A 21,227-nucleotide genomic window follows, 5' to 3' on the forward strand; every position below is an offset into this window, starting at 1 on the left:
GTTTTTTAGCAAGTTGTGGGGTCCACCATTTGTAAAGGTGCTACAGGTGTGAAAAAAATCAGGAAGCACTATAAAAAAATACCAAACATAAAAAACATTTTTGTTTAAACGAATTTGAATGTTAAAAAGTTTATGTTAGTTTTTTGGTCACTTATGGGGTTCATTTCCAACATTCAGTTGTTGTGAGGTCCACTTGCTGCATACACAAATATTCTTAGGTTTTGTATCTATATAGGGTCCAAAATCGTTTTTTTTTTGTTTCTTAATTAGATTTATTGTTCCTTTCAGACCAGCTGTAAAGGCAAACTGTCAGAAACACATAGCATACATTTCCTTACTTTCCACTTGCTTGCAGCCTTATGTGTATTTCTAAACAAACTTTAACCAAACATTTTTACAGTTACTTTATAGCCAGATTTTTACATCGTTATTTACAGTAACTCATACAAGATTAGTAATTTTTAAAGAAAATAATAAGTATAAAAAATATACTTAAAAATAATAAGAATAATATAAAAACCCAAGTGTAATAATATTGTTTCTGTGCCTCAGGTCTGGTGTCTTCAGCTTTGAATGCCACCACCTATAGAAAAAAAAAAGGAAAAGGAGATTAAGAACCTTATGGTGACTAACTATAGTGACTGTCTATAGTGACCTGATTTTACCTTAATACAAAGGTTTTGGAAAAACTTTATAATTAAGTCTAGATTTCAAGTCCAAGAATGTTTAATGTGACAAAATAGCATTTTTTAAGGAATTGCGTGCATTGAAAAGCATTTTTTTAAATAGTTTTTTTTGACAAAAAACTTACTTTTTGGCGGGCCAAGACATGACTTGATGTTTGATCAGGTGAAAGTTTCTTTGTCTTATGTCTGGTGTCTCCTGGTTTGAGTGCCACCACCTATAGTAAAAAAAAAAAAATGAAAACAGAGATCAATCACCTTGTAATTGCATGACTTTACCTTAATACAAAAGTTTTTGTAAACACTTTAGAATTAAGGCTAAATATGTAGTCTAGGAACATTTAATATGAAAATATAGCATTTTTGTAAAGGAATTGGGTGCATTGAAAAAGCGTTCTTATGAAAATACTCTGAAAAAGAGTTAAGAAAAGTCTGTGAAACCAAACAGAGAATGATGAGACAGTTTTAAGAAGTGAATCCATAAAGTTCTAAGAAAGACATGTCAACTTTAGAGATAACACCAAGATAAAAGATCATTAGCAGACGGGAGGGCCCCATAAAGAGAAGCTAGAAACTTGTGTGTGTAAAAGTCAAGCCAGTCAGGAAAAAGTTGGGTGGAGGTTTTCACAAAAAGACCCCACAAAGTTCAGGTTTGTAATTTGTGTGTAAGGCATCAAGTGCAAAAATAAAGGATAGTAAATAAAAACACATGCAATGACTGCGAAATATACAACCTCTACTAAAGGTTACTGAACTACAGTATTACTACACTAAATTTAATTGAGTCATTGTTAAAAACATCATCACTTTTCTTTTAAAACATTGCCAAGTTGTATTATAAGTAATAACACAAATGACTATAACAAGTATTTTCCACCTTACCTCTGTTGTCATTTTTTGACGGGCCGAGAATTCACTTGATGTTTGATCAGGTGAAAGTTTCTTTGCCCAAGGTCTGGTGTCTCCAGGTTCAGGTGCCACGACCTATAGAAAAAAAAAACGAAAACAGAGATTAAGCACTTACTAGTTGCCTGACTTTACCATAATACAAAAGTTTTTGTAAACACTTTATAAATTAGGTTAGATATGTAGTCCAAAAACGTTTAATATGATAATATAGCATTTTTTAAAGGAATTGCGTGCATTGAAAAAGCGTTTCTATGAAAATACTCTGAAAAAGAGTTAAGAAAAGTCTGTGAAACCAAACAGATAAAAAATAAACAATTTTAAGAAGAGAATCCATGAAGTTCTAAGAAACACATGTTAACTTTAGAGATAACACCAAGATAAAAGATCATTAGCAGACGGGATGGCCCCATAAAGAGCAGCTAGAAACTTGTGTGTGTAAAAGTCAAGCCTGTCAGGAAAAAGTTGGGGGGAGGTTTTCACAAAAGGACCCCATAAAGTTCAGGTTTGTAACTTGTGTGTATGTGTAAACATAAAAGAATGTAAATAAAAATACATGCAATGACTGCAAAATACACAACCTCTACTAAAGGTTACTAAAGTACAGTATTACTACACTAAATTTAATTGAGTCATTGTTGAAAATATCATCACTTTTCTTTGAAAACATTGCCAAGTTGCAGTATAACTACTAGGGGTGTCACGATTCCGACTTTAAATCGAAATCGATCGAAATTAAGTCACAGTCTCTAACTTCGAATGAAAAAATGGAATCGTCGATGCTGCCACGCCCCCATGCTGCGTCTGGTTTCTTGCCAAGCGGAAAAAGTACTGCGAGTCTATTTGTTAATAAAGTTTAAAAAAGAAAAAAAAAGAAGTGCTGCGAGTCAACCTCCTCTAACAGCCACTCAAAAGATAGCATGGTATCGTCGATGGGATGCAGGAGACCCATCGACAGAACTTTAATTTCCTCCTCTTTCACCGAAGTCGCTGGTGTGGAGGTATTTTGGATTTCCAGTGAGTTATGTTGACAACCTTCCCGTTGTCGACAAAAAAATAAATAAAACAGTTTGCAAGCTGCGCTGTATGTGCTTGTGCCGTATTCTCTCACGGACAGCACGACTAACATGCAGGGCATCACGCAGGCACAACAAAAACATAGATTCATCTGTAAACCAACAACTACACAAACTACTCTTCCGTCTTCATTTGGAATTAAACTTCCAAGCAACTCAACTCGTGCAAATGCGATTAGGCGTGCGGTTGGAGTATTTATAGGCGGGGACATGCGACCTTATTCGGTGGTCGAAAACTGCGGTTTTAGGCATTTAATTAGCGTGTTAGAGCCCCGCTACGAAATCCCCAATAGAACGCACCTCTCAGCTACGGGGATTCCCTCCGTGTACAATAATGTAAAAGAGAAAGTTATTGAAGGTCTGAGCAGACCTTGTAAAAATATGGAAGAATACAGTCATCATTCTCAGGGGATAAAAAGTAGTTATCAGTGTGGTACATGTTTATGTTCAGAAAAAGTTTAAGACACTTAATTGTTCAGAGACTATGGACATGTCTCTGTTTTATTGTTTTTGTTTGTTTTGTTTTGAACTTGAATGTCATCTTTTTTGAAGAAGGCTGCACTTACAAAATAGAAACTTGAAGCCAGTTTATTTTAAAAAATTTAATTGACTAAAGATATAAGTTATTGTTCCATTATTTTGTTAATAAACGTTTTAAATTTGACAGTGTAGTGTGTTACATTGCAAACAAAGGTCAGATATTCTATTGCATTAAAGTCTAGTTTTAAAAAAATGACAATCTGTGCTTAAAAAAGAACAAATGTAAAAATCGAGAATCGAATCGAACCGTGACCTTAGAATCGAAAATGCAATCGAATCGAGGATTTGGAGAATCGTGACACCCCTAATAACTACTAACACAAATTACTAAAACAAGTATTGTCCACCTTACCTCTGTTGTCATCTTTTGACGGGCCAAGACATGACTAGGTTTTTTACCAAGTGAAAGTTTCTTTGCCCCAGGTTTGGTGTCTCCAGGTTTGAGTACCACCACCTACAAAAAAAAAGGAAAACAGGGATTAAGCACTTTATAGTTGCTGGACTTTAACTTAATACTAACATTTTTGTAAACACTTTATAATTAAGGTTAGATATATAGTCTAAGAATGTTTAATATGATAATATAGCATTTTTTTAAAGGAAAAGTGTGCATTGAAAAAGTGTTTCTATGAAAATTCTCTAAAAAAGAGTTAAGAAAAGTCTGTGAAACCAAACAGAGGATGAGTAGACAGTTTTAAGAAGAGAATCCATGAAATTCTAAGAAAGACATGTTAACTTTAGAGATAACACCAAGACAAAAGACAACTAGCAGACGGGAGGGCCCCACAAAGAGCAGCTAGAAACTTGTGTGTGTAAAAGTCAAGCCAGTCAGGAAAAGGTTGGGGGAAGGTTTTCACAAAAGGACCCCACAAAGCTCGGGTTTGTAATTTGTGTGTAAGGCATCAAGTACAAAAATAAAGAAATTTAAATAAAAATACACGCAGTAACTGCAAAATACAAAACTTCTACTAAAGGTTACTTAAGTACAGTATTACTACACGATATGAATGTCAGTTATTGCTAACTATGTCAACTCTTCTTTGAAAACATTGCTAAGTTTCAGCTACTAACTACTAACACAAATGAATACAACAAGTACTGTCCGTCTTACCTCTGTTGCCTTTTTTTGATGGGCCAAGACATATCTAGCTTTTTTATCAGGTGAAAGTTTCTTTGCCCCAGGTCTGGTGTCTCCAGGCTTGAGTGCCACCACCTACAGAACAAAAAGGGAAACAGAGACTAAGCACTTTATAGTTGCATGACTTTACCTTAATACAAAAGTTTTTGTAAACACTTTATAATTAAGGCTAGATACATAGTCTAAGAACATTTAATATGACAATATAGCATTTTTTTAAAGGAAAAGTGTGCATTGAAAAAGTGTTTCTATGAAAATTCTCTAAAAAAGAGTTAAGAAAAGTCTGTGAAACCAAACAGAGGATGAGTAGACAGTTTTAAGAAGAGAATCCATGAAGTTCTAAGAAAGACATGTTAACTTTAGAGATAACACCAAGACAAAAGACAACTAGCAGACGGAAGGGCCCCACAAAGAGCAGCTAGAAACTTGTGTGTGTAAAAGTCAAGCCAGTCAGGAAAAAGTTGTGGGAAGGTTTTCACAAAAGGCCCCCACAAAGCTCGGGTTTGTAATTTGTGTGTAAGGCATCAAGTACAAAAATAAAGAAATTTAAATAAAAATACACGCAGTAACTGCAAAATACAAAACTTCTACTAAAGGTTACTTAAGTACAGTATTACTACACGATATGAATGTCAGTTATTGCTAACTATGTCAACTCTTCTTTGAAAACATTGCTAAGTTTCAGCTACTAACTACTAACACAAATGAATACAACAAGTACTGTCCGTCTTACCTCTGTTGCCTTTTTTTGATGGGCCAAGACATAACTAGCTTTTTTATCAGGTGAAAGTTTCTTTGCCCCAGGTCTGGTGTCTCCAGGCTTGAGTGCCACCACCTACAGAACAAAAAGGGAAACAGAGACTAAGCACTTTATAGTTGCATGACTTTACCTTAATACAAAAGTTTTTGTAAACACTTTATAATTAAGGCTAGATACATAGTCTAAGAACATTTAATATGACAATATAGCATTTTTTTAAAGGAAAAGTGTGCATTGAAAAAGTGTTTCTATGAAAATTCTCTAAAAAAGAGTTAAGAAAAGTCTGTGAAACCAAACAGAGGATGAGTAGACAGTTTTAAGAAGAGAATCCATGAAGTTCTAAGAAAGACATGTTAACTTTAGAGATAACACCAAGACAAAAGACAACTAGCAGACGGAAGGGCCCCACAAAGAGCAGCTAGAAACTTGTGTGTGTAAAAGTCAAGCCAGTCAGGAAAAAGTTGTGGGAAGGTTTTCACAAAAGGCCCCCACAAAGCTCGGGTTTGTAATTTGTGTGTAAGGCATCAAGTACAAAAATAAAGAAATTTAAATAAAAATACACGCAGTAACTGCAAAATACAAAACTTCTACTAAAGGTTACTTAAGTACAGTATTACTACACGATATGAATGTCAGTCATTGCTAACCATGTCAACTCTTCTTTGAAAACATTGCTAAGTTTCAGCTACTAACTACTAACACAAATGAATACAAAAAGTAATGTCCGTCTTACCTCTGTTGCCTTTTTTTGATGGGCCAAGACATATCTAGCTTTTTTATCAGGTGAAAGTTTCTTTGCCCCAGGTCTGGTGTCTCCAGGCTTGAGTGCCACCACCTACAGAACAAAAAGGGAAACAGAGACTAAGCACTTTATAGTTGCATGACTTTACCTTAATACAAAAGTTTTTGTAAACACTTTATAATTAAGGCTAGATACATAGTCTAAGAACATTTAATATGACAATATAGCATTTTTTTAAAGGAATAGTGTGCATTAAAAAAGCGTTTTCATGAAAATACTCTGAAAAAGAGTTAAGAAAAGTCTGTGAAACCAAACAGATGATGAAGAGACAGTTTTAAGAAGAGAATCCATAAAATTCTAAGAAGACATGTTAACTTTAGAGATAACACCAAGACAAAAGGTAATTAGCAGACGGGAGGGCCCCATAAAGAGCAGCTAGAAACTTGTGTGTGTGTAAAAGTCAAGCCAGTCAGGAAAAAGTTGTGGGAAGGTTTTCACAAAAAGACCCCACAAAGTTAGGGTTTGTAATTTGTGTGTAAGGCATCAACTGCAAAAATAAAGGAATTTAAATAAAAATGCATCCAGTAACTGCAAAATACAAAACCTCTACCAAAGGTTACTTAAGTACAGTATTACTACACTATATGAATGTCAGTCATTGCTAACTATGTCAACTCTTTTCTGTGAAAACATTTCCAAGTTGCAGTATGATTACTAGTGCAACTGATTACAACAAGTATTGTCCACCTTACCTCTGTTGTCATTTTTTGACAGGCCAAGACATGACTTGATGTTTGATCAGGTGAAAGTTTCTTTGCCCCAGTTCTGGTGTCTCCATGTTTGAGTGCCACCACCTACAGAACAAAAATGAAAACAGAGATAAAGCACTTACTAGTTGCTTGACTTTACCTTAATAGACAAGTTTTTGTAAACACTTTATAATTAAGGCTAGATAAATAGTCTAAGAACATTTAATATGACAATATAGCATTTTTTAAAGGAATAGTGTGCATTTAAAAAGCGTTTCCATGAAAATACTCTGAAAAAGAGTTAAGAAAAGTCTGTAAAACCAAACAGATGATGAAGAGACAGTGTTAAGAAGAGAATCCATGAAGTTCTAAGAAGACATGTTAACCTTAGAGTTAAAAACCAAGACAAAAGGTAATTAGCAGACGGGAGGGCCCCATAAAGAGCAGCTAGAAACTTGTGTGTGTAAAAGTCAAGCCAGTCAGGAAAAAGTTGGGGGAAGGTTTTCACAAAAAGACCCCACACAGTTTAAGTTTGTAATTTGTGTGTAAGGCATCAAGTGCAAAAATAAAGGAATTTAAATAAAAATACATGTAATAACTACAAAATACACAACCTCTACTAAAGATTACTAAAGTACAGTATTATTACACTAAATTAATGTCAGTCATTGCTTACTATATCAACTCTTTTCTTTGAAAACAAAAAGTTGCAGCTACTAACTACTAACAAAAATGACTACAACACATACTGTCCATCTTACCTCTGTTGTCAACTCTTCAGGGGCCGAGACATGTCTTGATGTATGATCAGGTGTTGTTTGAATCCTTGGTTTTTTCTTTCTTATCTTTTGTTTTTTTCTTTCCATTTTTGGCTCTATCACAACAAATGTAAAGTCATAAGTTTTAGTTGATCACACTTATGTATAAGTAAATTTATGTATTCAAATATCTTTAAATAAAATCAATATTATAACAGTGCATGCATAAAATTTGGTAATGTTCAGGATGAGACTGTAAGAAAAGTACAAATATTTATATTTGTGTATAAAAAAAATAGGGTTATATTGAATAACAAAGAAATCAAGAAAACCTTTTTTTTTTATAACATTAAGCCTTAATTTCTTTTATACATGCTGAACTATGCGCATGGAAATAAAGTCAGTTCCTTCAAGTACAAATTTAACACCTGTCCCATAGCTACCACAGGAAAATCCCTCATGAACATTTTAATCTTTGCTGCAGAGCTAAATATGACACTATCAGCCAATATGCAGTTAGGCTAGAGCAGTGAGGGCTTCAGGCTTCATGGATTCTCTTTTTAAAACTTTCAGGTCTCAGTCATGATGTACTGCTATTTTAGCATTAGCGCTAGCATTAGCGCTAGCATTAGCGCTAGCATTAGCAACATGTGCTCAATGTTAACTACTGTATTTCCTTTATGTGAACGTTCTTGCATTTGATTCTGAGTGCATGTAGTTGTCATTGCAAAAAAACAGAGGCAGAGACAGACTTAAGAAACATCAACACCCCACCAAAAAAAGAAAAAACCTACCTGTTACTTTGCTTGCTACCAAGGCCTTTTCTCCAAGCTTAGGCAATCATGCCTGTAAGAGGTCCAAGAAGTGGGCGTGGTGTACATGTGATGACTTAATCATGTAAATGAGTTCTCATTGGGTAGAATATACACACTTTCAGCATTTAGCTCTTGAGAGGTCCACCTGGCTCCCTATACAAATATTAAAAGATCCACGCAAATGAAAATCTTGTTTTTGTGTTTTTTAACATGTTCTTGTAGAAATGTTTTTCATAATAAAGGACACATAAAATAATACATGAATAAAGATAAGTTTGTACGTTTTTCCTAATTAAAATTGCATTGGATCAGGAGCAGATCTAAACCAGATGCTTTAAAATGCTCAGACTCGTGACATAGCTACTGAAATGACTGTGCCAAAGTCTCCCATATCCTCTTCTGCTGCCCTTGCCCTCCCTGATCCGGTTAGGGTTAGATGTGCGAGAAAGGATGGGCGTTGAACATTTGTGTTGTGGCAAATTGCAATTCTTGCTCAACCTGTGGCTCCGGAGCCACAGGTTGCTATTTCATCTCTGTGCTGCAGCTCTCTGTGGTTTTATAAAATAACTATTATGTTTTAAGATTGTTGTGGTGCCTTTATCACTGTTGGTATGTGTGAGTGGGCAGGAGGAGGAGAGCAGCGTGAATGCGCGGAGGGGGTGTGTCTTCGGTTGTGGACAAGAGACTGTAATGGGATGGAAAGTTCTTCCAAAAAGACAGTCAGTGGTAATCTTGTTGTGGGAACACGGGCACCCAAAAAAAAAAAAAAAAAAATTGACAGTCCCCAACCCCTGCAGTTTTCTACACTAAAACCACCCATTTCCACGTAAAATTAACTTCATTTGTGCTAGGGCACCCCTACTATCCTGTCACCTTTCTGCTACGACAACTGTGTTTAGCCCTCTCTGTGTAGAGTACACTGGAGGAGCGCATGGGGGGTTGCAAGTGGGAAAACGACTCGCAGCTGCAGAGGACATGAACAAGTAGAGAGGCGGGGGAGGGGCTGAGACTCACTGCTTATGATTCAAGAACCTGCAACAAACCAACAGCTGGTTCCTAATAAAAAATAGTTGTCATCCATAAAATGTATATTCTATATTGGCTTTACTGGATTTTATGAAAAGAGAAAGAGCAAAAAGAAGTCTGCATCAAAGGGAATTTGTTTCCATCACCTCACTCATCTTAAGTCTGGATGTTTGAGAGATTTAAAAGTCTATTTTAGGTTTTTGGAAAATGGACAAAAGATCAAAAGTTGAGCGTCCAGTGTAGAAAGAAGAAAAATACTCCAAGGGTAAAGGAATGTGTGCCGGGTCCAAAGTTAAAACTTGCTAGGCACCAAATACGTCCAAATTTACTGATGGAGGAGTAAAATTTGGAGCAACATTTGGCTAATGAAGGTTTACACTTAATTAGACCAGTCTTGTTAATTATTTTATTGATGTATTTCATCTAAGCTTCTCTGCCATTATCATATACAGTCAATGCTTCACATGCAATGAACACAATCATTTGTTTCTTTTTAAGTAAGTTTTATGCGACACTTAAGCACAAAAAACAGAAGAATATGTCCTCTAGTTTCCATTGTTCATTCATGAAGCAAACGGAAATTACTTGAATTTATTAATTCATAATTGGTTTCAAGGTTGTATTCAGCTCAAGAAAAAAAAAACAGAGAAATTTGTCAGTTTTTACCAAAAAACACCCAGCCTTCAGAAAGAAAACACAGACAGATACGTGTTAAATGTAACTACACACTATATGTTGATTGTGAATTCAACTATACAAGCATTTTTTTTCTTATGTTTAATAATACAGTAAAAAATATATATTTTTGTTTTGCCCAAGGTGTCAAACTAGCCAGGACTGCCTCTGAAGACAATAAATTTTTAATGAAATTGAATGAGAAGTGAATAGCGATTGAAATGTTTCAAAACCAGTTAAATTTGGGTGTCTTGAAAAGCGCAGATAAATCCAATCCATTATTATTATTATTATTAAATTATGCCGTTCACTGGAAACACTAGGTTTTCCAAAGTCTGTTGTGGCTCCCTGTGTTTTAATATATGTGGAAACTGATCCAAATGGCTCTTTGAGTAGTTAAGGTTGCAGACCCCTGCCTTAGACCCTCCTTCTCTTCAAGGAAACCTCCTGAAAAAAAAAAACGATTCCAGGAAAAAAAGAAGAAACCTCAGGGGTGTCCACATAAAGGAGGGATCCTCCCCAGGATGGTCAGACACCAGATGTCTTAGAGAAGAGAAGAATTAGCTTATCTAACATTACAACTACATGTCTAAATAGTCCAGCAGATGGGGTTCATCCAGATGGAGTTGGGGGATGGCTAGGGGCGTGGGACGAGCCAGAGGCAAGGTACATGTTGAAATCAGGAGCACAACTGGAATCTGGAATCACTCGGAGAGTGGGAAAAAGGGGACAATGCATGAATCACACTGCACCAAACAGAGCTATGGAGAACTGAATGATAAATAAATGATCGAGAATAGAGGACAGAACCCTAGTGCACCATAGCACTAAATTCTAGCAGCCTATTAACAACTCTTACTGTTATTAAGTTTAATTCAAACATGTTCATAGTAACTTAAGCATTCTCGTATTACTAGCTAGTCTGCCAATAAGACTGTCAAAAAAGGAATTTTCTGAGCCTATCTTTGAATGTAGAAACTGTTTCGGCCTCTCTTCCATAAGATGGTAGTTTATCCCATAAGACAGGGGCTTGGTGGCTAAAGGCTTTGCCTCCAACTATGCTTAAACAAGTACTAGGACCCACAAGCAGTCCTGCGATGCTACTACTCAAGTAATTCCACCCAGAGGGGTTACATTCTCTGCATGTAACCCCTCAGAGAATGCAGAGAATGTGGAATGAATGGATGCTTTGAAACCCACAATCAAGGATAACTGCCAACAACTGGTAGCCCAATGCTCTAACATCTACAATCGGCAACTCCTATCACAATTTGAGATTGAAGCTACAATATAATACCACGGGAGAGCCAGAACAACAGGTCAGACAGGAGGCTATACCACACTCCCACCCTGAGCTTGGGTACACAGCTCCAACAACTACAGATATGCTGAGCGAGGCAGCAACTGGCCTGAAAGACAAGATCATGTCTAGAATGAACACTAGGCAACCCTGATACCAGCTACAACAGTTAAATTATGTACCACCTGAAAGTCTCCTGGAAACTGTGAATGAAGCATTGAGGGCAATTCCTACCACAACCATCACAGAAAACAATGAACTGGTTTACACTTCAGCAGCAGTGATCCTTGAGATGCTTGGCTATAAGAGCAACCATGGGAGAAAACAACAATACCTACCATGGAAGCAACGGTTAGAGGCCAAAATCAAGGCAACTCAGAAGGATGTGAGTAAGCTGACAGAGGCTCAAAGAGGTACAATAAGAAAGCAAGTACCTAAGAGATACAGCCAGATGCCCATACCTGAAGCACTGGAAACTGCCAAACCAAGGCTCCTAGCCTTGAGCAGCCGCCTAAAGAGGTACACAAGAGACAATGAAGCCAGATGAATAAACAGGCTGTTCGCAACTCAGCGAAAGTGTATGGTCAGTGGCAGGGTCAAAACAGCCGAGCAGACCCACCAAGGCTGGAAACTGAACAGTACTGGAAAAGCATATGGGAGAAAGAGGCAGCACATAATAGCAATGCCCAATGGCTGGTCTCTCTGAGAAATGAACATAGCAACCTCCCTGAACAGAATCCAGTATCCATCACAGTGGCAGACATCCAAGGAGGAGTCTCAGGTATGAAGAACTGGACAGCACCGGGCCCTGTCATTATACATGCCTACTGGCTAAAGAAACTCACCGCACTCCACGAGCGCCTAGCAGCACAAATGAACAAGCTGCTAAGAGATGGGACTCACCCTGAATGGCTAACGGAAGGGCGAACAATCCTGATCCAGAAGGATCCCTCAAAGGGTGCAGTCCCATCCAACTACCGCCCAATAACCTGTCTGTCCACAACATGGAAGCTGATGTCAGGCATCATTGCAACCAAGATAAATGGGCATATGGATCAATACATGAGCAACACACAGAAGGGCATTGGCAGAGACTCCAGAGGAGCCAAACACCAACTCCTGGTTGACAGAACAGTCGCTCAATACTGCAGGTCACGAAACACCAACCTGTGCACAGCTTAGATTGATTACAAGAAAGCTTATGACTCAATGCCACACACGTGGATCACTGAATGGTTGGAGCTGTACAACATCAACAGGACTCTAAGAGCCTTCATAAGAAACTAAATTAAGCTGTGGAAAACCACCCATGAAGCCAATGGGAAGCCACTTGCACAAGTGTCCATCAAATGTTGGATATACCAATGTGATGCTCTGTCCCCACTTCTGTTCTGCATAGGTCTGAACCCCCTCAGCCAAATAATCAAAAAGACTGGCTATGGATACCGACTCAGAAATGGGGCCAACATCAGTCACCTCCTCTACATGGATGATATCAAGCTTTATGCTAAGAGCGAGCGTGACTTGACTCCCTGATCCACACAACCAGGATCTTCAGTACTGACATTGGGATGTCATTCGGGCTTGAGAAATGCAACCGGATGGTGACAAAGAGAGGCAAGGTAGTCCACACAGGAGTAGTCTCACTCCCAGAAGGAACAATAGCAGACATCGAGGACAGTTACAAGTACCTTGGAATTCCGCAGGCAAATGGCAACCTGGAGCAGGCAACAAGGAAGGCTGCAACAGCTAAATACCTCCAACGAGTAAGGCAAGTCCTAAGAAGCCAGCTCAATGGCAAGAATAAGACCCGGGCAATTAACAGCTATGCACTGCCAGTTATCAGATACCCTGCAGGAATAATAAGATGGCCAAAGAAAGAGATACAGACCATGGATGTTAAAACACGAAAAATCCCCACCATGCATGGAGGGTTCCATCCCAAATCCAGCACCCTGAGACTGTATGCTAGCCGCAAGGAAGGAGGCCGGGATGAAACATCCAAGATGCATGTGTGCATCAAGCTCAAGGCCCCAACTGACAGTGTGCTCAGTGAATGTCTCAGGCAATGGAGAGCAGAGGATACAGTGCTGGAGGACAGATCCTCATGCGAGGACAAACCCCTGCATGGGATGTACCAACCGACCATAACCGAAGTGGCTGATATCAAGAAGTCCTACCAATGGCTAGAAAGGCTGGCGTATAGGACAGCACTGAAGCACCATCCTGGCAGCTCAGGAACAAGCCCTGAGCACCAGAACGATAGAGGCTCAGATCTACCACACCAGACAAGACCCAAGGTGTAGGCTGTGCAAAGAGGCGCCTGAAACAATCCAGCACACAACTGCAGGGTGTAAGGTAAAGCCTTAGTGCAGGTAAAGCATACATGGAGCGCCATAATCAAGTGGCTGGAATATTATACAGGAACATGTGTGCACAATATGAACTGGAAACCCCATGGTCAAAACAATGGGAAACACCTCCGAAGGTGGTAGAGAATGAGAGGGCAAAGATCCTGTGGGACTTCCAGATCCAGACTGATAGGACGGTGATGGAGAACCAACCAGACATTGTAGTGGTGGACAAAGAACAGAGGAAAGCCGTTGTGGTGGATGTGGCAGTGCCAAGCAATGGGAACATCAGGAAGAAGGAACATGAGAAACTGGAGTAATACCAGGGACTCAAAGAGGAACTGGAGAAAGCATGGAAAGTGAAGGTGACAGTGGTAATTGGAGCACTTGGAGCAGTAACCCCCAAGCTGGAGGAGTGGCTGCAACAGATACCTGGAAAGACCTCAGGCCTGTCAGTCCAGAGAAGTACAATGCTAGGAACAGCTTAGATACTGGACGACCCTCAAACTCCCAGGCCTCTGGTAGATGACCCGAGCTTGGAGGACAAATCACCCACGGATATTCAATTTCAATATTTCATTTCAAAATAGTTTTTTAAAGAATTGTCTGTGGTGAGAATGTCTTTTGTGAAAATTGTCTGTATAACAATTGGAAAAACTTGAAAATAGTTGATTAAGAGAAAGTTTAAAGCTAGAACACAGTAAGTTTTAATGAAGACAATTTAACCTTAGAGTAAAAACTAAAACAAAAGACAATTAGCATATGGAAGGATCCTATAAAGACTCGTTTGAAATCAACAGTCCTTGCACAAATAACAAATGACATTGAACAATATAGTTGTTACCTAGAAGGACTTTTGTTTGGTATTTTCATTCCTTGTGGGAAACAATAGTCTTCAGGAACTCTTTCCCTTTGGTTTTCTCAGTACATTTTTGCTTTTGCTTCTTCTGAATGTATGATAAAACAAATGGAAAGTTTTAGGACATTTTAAATGTTTGGACATTTGAAACAGACATTTTCCTAACTTAATATTTGCAGTTATTTACTCACCTTTTCGCTTTGAATTACCAAAGTTAGATTCTATGTCAGCTCCAGTCTCTATTCCTTTAACTGCAAATAAGTGCAAATGTGGTTTGTTATTTGCAACAATTATTTGTATAGTGTGGTTTGGTATTTCTTGATGATCATTCACTAATCTCTAAAGGGAGATTAAAATAAAGGGGAATCCAACTATTTTTTATTCCTTTTTATTACACTTTTTGAATGTACAACACGAAGATAAAAACAAATCCCATAAACTCCATATTTATTTTGCACTTACCACAAGGAAATTGCACTTTATCACTAGGGTTTATCATATGATTTTGTTCTTGCCCCTTTTGGATCTGTTACAGCAAATGCGAAAACGCTTAATTTGACATCAGCTAACATTGTAAGGCAATGAATTTCTATAAGCATCTCAAAGTGTCATTATCAATTTTAGAATAGCGCAAGCTTAAGCTCATGATAAAATAAAAACATCTATATTGTGCTATTTATAAAGACCTATCATGCTATCAATAATGCATTCTTTTTATGTGTTTCTTTTGACTTTACACTCAGTCTAGAAATAAAGATATGATTCGTCAAGGTGGCAAGCTTTTTTTTTTTTTTCATTTTAGCAATAGCACTGACAAGATTAATTTATTTAATAGTTGTCTTTCATTTTAAAATTTTTAACTTACATATGCTACAAAATTAATCTGCAGTAAATTGAATGAATTTTCAGTGATAAGCAGTGGAGATTAATGTAATTAGGTCACTACTCTCTTATCAATTCTTGTCATTTCAAATACTTTATATCTTGTTTCAACTTTTTTCAAACATAACTCAACATGCTTTAGATTTTCTTTAAAAAAAAGGTAACAAAGCAGTGTTAGGTTCCCAGCCATGATAGATAGCCTACCTAGCATTAGCATTAGTAATATGTGCTGTTTACTTCTGTTTTTAATTCATAAAGATTTTTTCCCCCATTTTTTTTACTGCATGTAGCTGTCATTGCAAACAAAGTCATAAGAGATAAAAAGCACACTAACTTGTAAATTTAAGTCGAAAGAACCCTACCTGTTGCTTCCAAAACTCTTGCATCAACCATCAGGTTGTCCTTTAAAGGGCCTTTAAAAAGATCCAGGAAGTGGGCGTGGTCGAAGTATGATGACGCAAAAATGCAAACATTTCCTCATAGGCTAATGGGATACACACTTCCGGGAGTGTGTATCCTCTGCAATACCGGGTCTGTGACAGTAGGGGGCGCTACATTAAAAAAATTTCACACACATTTTTTACCCACATTTTCAATTTTTGTCACTTCATGGGGCAACCCCTAAAAACGAAACAGGAGCATCAGGGGGCCCTCCCAAGCCTGTTAAATAGCTCAAACTTTGTGGGGTCCACGATTTTGGGCCCCACGAGGACGTTGGGCCCCACACTGTTGGTGGGCTCCATGTGATTGGACCCTACAAAGTAATAAATGTAAGGCCACACACACACACACACACCCACACACCCACACACCCACACACACACACACACACACACACACACACACACACACACACACACACACACACACACACACACACACACACACACACACACACACACACACACACACACACACACACACACACACACACACACACACACACACACACACACACACACACACACACACACACACACACACACACACACACACACACACACACACACACACACACACACACACACACACACACACACACACACACACACACACACACACACACACACACACACACACACACACACACAGAGAAAAGGTCAATCTGAGTTAACATTTAAACTTACATTTACACAAATACTTTTAAGCAATGATAATAATAAACAAATTCCTTCACACTATCTTTCTATGTATCACAATGAAAATATGAGATAGAAAATCCTGCGTTTACTTTATTTATTCATTTTCTCCAAGCATAAACTCTTTTGCTGATGCAGTCGTATGACTTTTTTGATCGACGTATAATCTTCACACGTCGTCATTAAAATCTCCGACTCCGTCTCACTGAAGTATAGCGCTCTCTTTTGTTCTCTACGCGTTTCCTTGGTGACTCCAGAAATCGGCGATCCATTGAGAATGTCTTTATCTACTTGCTGTGCACGTGCATTAACCCAGGGTTATCAAGTCGAGCGTAATTACGCTAACTCATATCCGGTCTTTTGGAACCCACATATCCAGAGTAAGCAAGTTCAGGCGGATTTCAGCCAGAGTTCAGGGTTAAAGTCAGGGTAGTTTAAACATGCTTCCTGGAATACCCCCCAGGTCACAATTATAACGCAGAAGGCAGAGTGACACAAACAATCCTTCACACTGAGCTTCACTCAGTGTAATGCTTAAGTATGCTGTGGTTGATTGAATGAATAAAGTTCAGGTGAGTGGCATCCAGGAAGTGTAAGCTGGGGTTGCTGGGAGATGAAGGGCATTCATTACTCTGGAGAATGCTCCCGCTGGTGACCAGAGGGGTAGACAGAGCTTTGCCTTCTGAAAAATATATTTTCATTTTCTTTAAAACTGGCTCCCATCTTAAAAGCATAGGGTAGAATGTTTTGAAGCTGTATTTTTTTAGTAAAATTTCCTCACTCCTAAATATTCCACAGTCAACTGTCAGCTCTATCATTACATAACGTCAAAGTTTGGGAATAAAAAGCAACTCAGCCAAAAGTGTTAAGCCATGTAAACTGATGAAGAGGGTCCGCTGATCCTGAAGATCATAGTACAAAGAGGTTATCGACTATCTGCACATTCAGTTGCTACAGAGCTCCCAACTTCTAGTGGCCTTCAGATTAGCCCAAATACAGTACGCAGAGAGTTTTTAAACACTGCAAAAGTCCCCCTGTGAATAAACTTTTTCTAACTGAATTTAAATGTCTTTCAATTTTTATTTATTGTATGCTGCTAAAGTAAAACTGCCATTTGTGGTTTTAAATCATACAATTCAATTTTGGTTGAGAGTGAGAGAAAAAAATGGAAATAGTATGCAGAGAGTTTCATGGAATGGGTTTCAAGGGGCCGAGCAGCTGCATCCAAACCACACATCACCAAGTGCAATGCAAAGTGTCAAATACAGTGGTGTAAAGCACTGGATTTGGAGGACTGGGTTTGGAGGTTGCCGGGAGAATGGTACATTTCAGACTGCATTGTGCTGAGTGTGAAATTTGGTGTAGGAGGAATTATAGTGTGGGGTTGTTTTTAAGGACTTGGTCTTGGACCCTTAGTTCCAGTGAAAGGAACTAAGAATGCTTCAGGATGCCAAATCATTTTGGACAATTCCATGCTCCCAACCTTGTGGGAACAGTTAGGAGCAGGCTCCTTCCTCTTCCAACATGACTGTGCATGAGTGCACAAAGCAAGGTTCATTAAGACATGATGGAGGATGAACTTAACTGGCCTGCAAACCCCTGACATTAACCCGATAGAACATCTATGGGATGAATTAGAGCGGAGACTGCCAGACCTTCTCGACCAACATCCGTGTGTGACCTCACCAATGTGCTTTTGGAAGAATGGTAAAAAAAAATCCTATGAATACACTGCTCAACTTTGTGGACAGCCATCCCAGAAAATTTGAAGCTGTAATAGATACACAAAGGTGGACTGACATCATGCTGAACTCTATGGGTTAGGAATGGAATGGCGAGGTCAGTTTTTGTTACAATTCATGAAAGTTTCATGCGCAAGTTATAAAGATGAGCTGAGGTTTGTTTCTAAGACTACAGAAGGCTTAGACATCCTGTGAGAAAACTATGCAAACATGCCATATGTTGCTAATTCCCAATGTACTATTAAACCCAGGGCGCTGCTAAATTTAGCATTACCTTGAACGGCAAAAACAGTGGAATTATCATTTAATACCATGGCCCAGATACTGTAAATACTCAATTCTGATTAGCTGCGTGATGTGGATTAATTAAGGAATAATGCTCAATGAGGTGTGTTTTATCAGTAATTAAAAGACAATGTGGAAGCCTGGACTGTCTGATGCAAAGCAGAGGACAGGTGTATGGCAACGGCTAGAGGAGGTGACACAGAAGGAATTGAAGAATTTAAACTTTAGACTTTGTTTCTTTGAAACAAGCTTTTGCTTCTAAATATAAACAAAAACAAGAGGTAAGAGGTGAATTTTCTTATTGAACTGATGCTTTGTTTTAACTTATGATGTTTAGAATATATATCATTTTCTTCCTGCTGCAGAGCAAGGTCTGTGTAGCCCCTGTAGCTGTTACCATGACAACACGTCCCACAGCAAATCAAATAGTCCACTGTTTGTGACATATGACTTAAACCTGAAAAAGAACAGTAAAGTACCCACATTTTATTTACTATTTATTTATTGCACTATGGTATTAGCTGGATTTTAGGCCTTTGCACTGTCCATTAATTTCTGATAATGGATTTCTCGTCGGGTATTGTCACTTACCTGTAATTGGAGATAAATTCAGGCATGAAGGGGTTAAACCATACCCGTTTGTGAGATCTGTTCACAATCATTCTAAAGGTGTGTGTGAGTAAAATAAACTTTAACTATATCATCTTTTACAGGTCAGAGTGATAAAGCGCTTTACTAAGTGCAGAAAAACGAATATATTATTTCAACTTAAAAAATAAAATCACAAAATGTTCTCAATTACAAACTTATAAACCAGAACCATTATTTATAATTATGAAATTCATCGCCATTACTTGTAGTTTAGCACTATGACAAAGACAATTTTAATGACATTCTACTTCCAATAAAAGCCCAGCTAACTTACAAAGAAAGGGAGGACAAAATGAAGTGGCAAGAAAAGTAGAAAGGCTCAGTAGTTTGAGCAAATGGGCAGAAAGGCAAAGCGTTAATAGAAGAAACTGAAATGGAGGATTTTGCCTTAAAGCAGAAAATTAACTAATAGATTCAGAATGGTTTTCTGACAGAAAATGTCCTCCCCAGATACTATGGAAATTAGAGGGGAGGTGCAAAGCCTTCTCTGAAATCGCCATATTATACTTTATTAGTTCAACACATCCCTTTAGATCTTTGCAGCACAGACACACACCTCATATCCTTCTACCTGCAGAAAAACAACGTTTTCAAGTGCAGTTTACCTCCTTTGTTTCAACATCATTCTGTGAACCATTAAATACCTCAGATTTTCTTCAGTTTTGGCCTTGCTCAAGACCTTTAAATGTTTGCATCAATAGGTCATCAATCAATTAGGTTGTCAGCACAAGTCACTAAAGGAACCCAAAGATTAAATGGAATTTAGATGATTAAAAACTCAAAAGGTGGTACACCTCTTAACCAGGAACCAGTTGAAATCCTGTGATAAGGGTACTTTACAATCTTTTAGTATAGATACTTGCCAGAGTGTACTATAAATAGTTGAGGATTCCTTTTTGTGTAATTGCTTTTTTTTTTCCAATCATTGAAATTGGTTTCTTACCTGGTGCTGATTGATGGATGGAGGAACCATCATTGGGGTTGTGATCCTTTATTCATGTGTTTGACCCTTCACCGCTTCTTTTACTACATTTTATATCTATTCTTTATGACAGTAGAGTTTTTTGGGTTTTTTTGGACATCGGAAATTTAAAAGTAATACATTTGCAAATTCAAAGCATGACCAAGTCTATCGAAGCCATTGATAACCTTTATACTCTTACGTTGTTTTTAGAAGTAAAAAAATAACACCCTTGGCACCCTCCATTTAACACGGATCAAGCATTATAAAAAAGAAAACATTGAGTTTGGTGCCTGTTCCTACTGTACAGTATATTAGCATAACATCCGGAGAAAGACATTAGCTAAGATTTACATGTAATAGAACATGCACATCTTGTTTAAATATTCCTTTTTGGGGAAAGTGAAAGGAAAGGAGACCAACAGACTGCAACAGAACTGCCAACCTGTATAAGGTGTACTCTGCCTTTGCCAAACATTAGCTGGGTTGGGTACAGCAGCCTTGTGACCCTGAAGGGATTCAGTGCATTCGAAAGATTGATGGATGGATGAAGGGAAAGGGAAAGTAGGAATCAAGCAAAAAACAAAACAAAGAACTTGAGGAGGGGCTAAAAGTCCATTAATTATACCAAAAAGAAAATCTCATCTTGTTAAAGAAGCAGCATTGTGTTGGCAAGGAAACCATTCACTATCTCTAATAGACACAGACGAGTCATCAGCGGGAGCAGCTTTAAAGGCACACCTCAATGAAAATTGAGCTGTTGGTGTTTTATCACATTCTTGTGAAACAGGACAATTACTGTGTCAATAAAATTAATCATTACTAAAATGGCATTTCTGAGTATGTCTTTATTTAAATAGTTGTGAATCAGGAGCAGAAGAAAATGTGCTGTTTGAAAAAGATCAAATTTGTGGCATAAAAAATAAGTTCAGTGGGCCACATGAAATGAAAAGTAAATTTGAGTGGCTTGATACTGAATTTTCTGTGGAAAACGCCAAAAGAAAATGTGTTTGATAAATGTTAAAAAGTGATTCTTTTTTCTTTGTTTAGTCTTTCTCCTTTGACTCTGTCATGAATCAATTTTTGTTCACACAGTTGAATCATTATCTCGTGTGTTCAGATTTTTTTATGACCTCCTGGATGAGCTTTTGTTGTGTTCTTAGAATCCTCTTGATGTAGGAATTGATTA

At 37.9% G+C, this 21,227-nt stretch overlaps 2 protein-coding genes and 1 long non-coding RNA gene across 7 annotated transcripts in view; 1 reads left to right on the forward strand and 2 right to left on the reverse strand.

Moving 5' to 3' along the window:
• Positions 1-21,227, forward strand: part of LOC101160457 (protein phosphatase 1 regulatory subunit 29) — a 450,803-nt gene that overhangs the window by 218,135 nt on the left and 211,441 nt on the right. The gene's annotated exons all lie outside the window — the stretch shown is intronic.
• On the reverse strand, positions 306-8,277 carry LOC111947998 (uncharacterized). Of its 2 annotated transcripts, XM_078950166.1 has the most exons (10): positions 8,147-8,277; positions 7,356-7,468; positions 6,598-6,699; positions 5,837-5,938; positions 5,077-5,178; positions 4,317-4,418; positions 3,558-3,659; positions 1,566-1,667; positions 812-901; positions 306-583 (listed from the first exon to the last, which is right to left on the reverse strand). In XM_078950166.1, exons 2-10 carry the CDS (start codon positions 7,458-7,460, stop codon positions 452-454), a joined length of 939 nt encoding a protein of 312 aa, XP_078806292.1. In that variant the 5' UTR covers positions 7,461-7,468; positions 8,147-8,277; the 3' UTR covers positions 306-451. The 2 variants fall into 2 exon arrangements, with proteins under 2 accessions (XP_078806292.1, XP_078806293.1); XM_078950167.1 differs by lacking the exon at positions 7,356-7,468 and having other exon boundaries at positions 8,147-8,260.
• Positions 14,353-15,761, reverse strand: LOC144994029 (uncharacterized). Its single transcript, XR_013657403.1, has 3 exons — positions 15,623-15,761; positions 14,570-14,629; positions 14,353-14,466 (listed from the first exon to the last, which is right to left on the reverse strand). It is a non-coding gene; the product is annotated as an uncharacterized LOC144994029 (long non-coding RNA).

This window comes from Oryzias latipes, chromosome 1 (genome assembly GCF_053564925.1).
Source record: "Oryzias latipes strain Hd-rR chromosome 1, Olatipes_Hd-rR_3.1".
Taxonomy (NCBI): domain Eukaryota; kingdom Metazoa; phylum Chordata; class Actinopteri; order Beloniformes; family Adrianichthyidae; genus Oryzias; species Oryzias latipes.

What these genes read in the sequence shown, in the direction of transcription:
- LOC111947998 (XM_078950166.1), bottom strand. Translation starts at nt 7,460, where the DNA reads ATGGAAAGAAAAAAACAAAAGATAAGAAAGAAAAAACCAAGGATTCAA. An exon ending in CTGAAGAGTTGACAACAGAG is followed by an intron (nt 6,700 to 7,355) that starts GTAAGATGGACA and finishes TTTGTTCTGTAG; the next exon opens with GTGGTGGCACTCAAACATGG. An exon ending in GTCAAAAGATGACAACAGAG is followed by an intron (nt 1,668 to 3,557) that starts GTAAGGTGGACA and finishes TTTTTTCTATAG; the next exon opens with GTCGTGGCACCTGAACCTGG.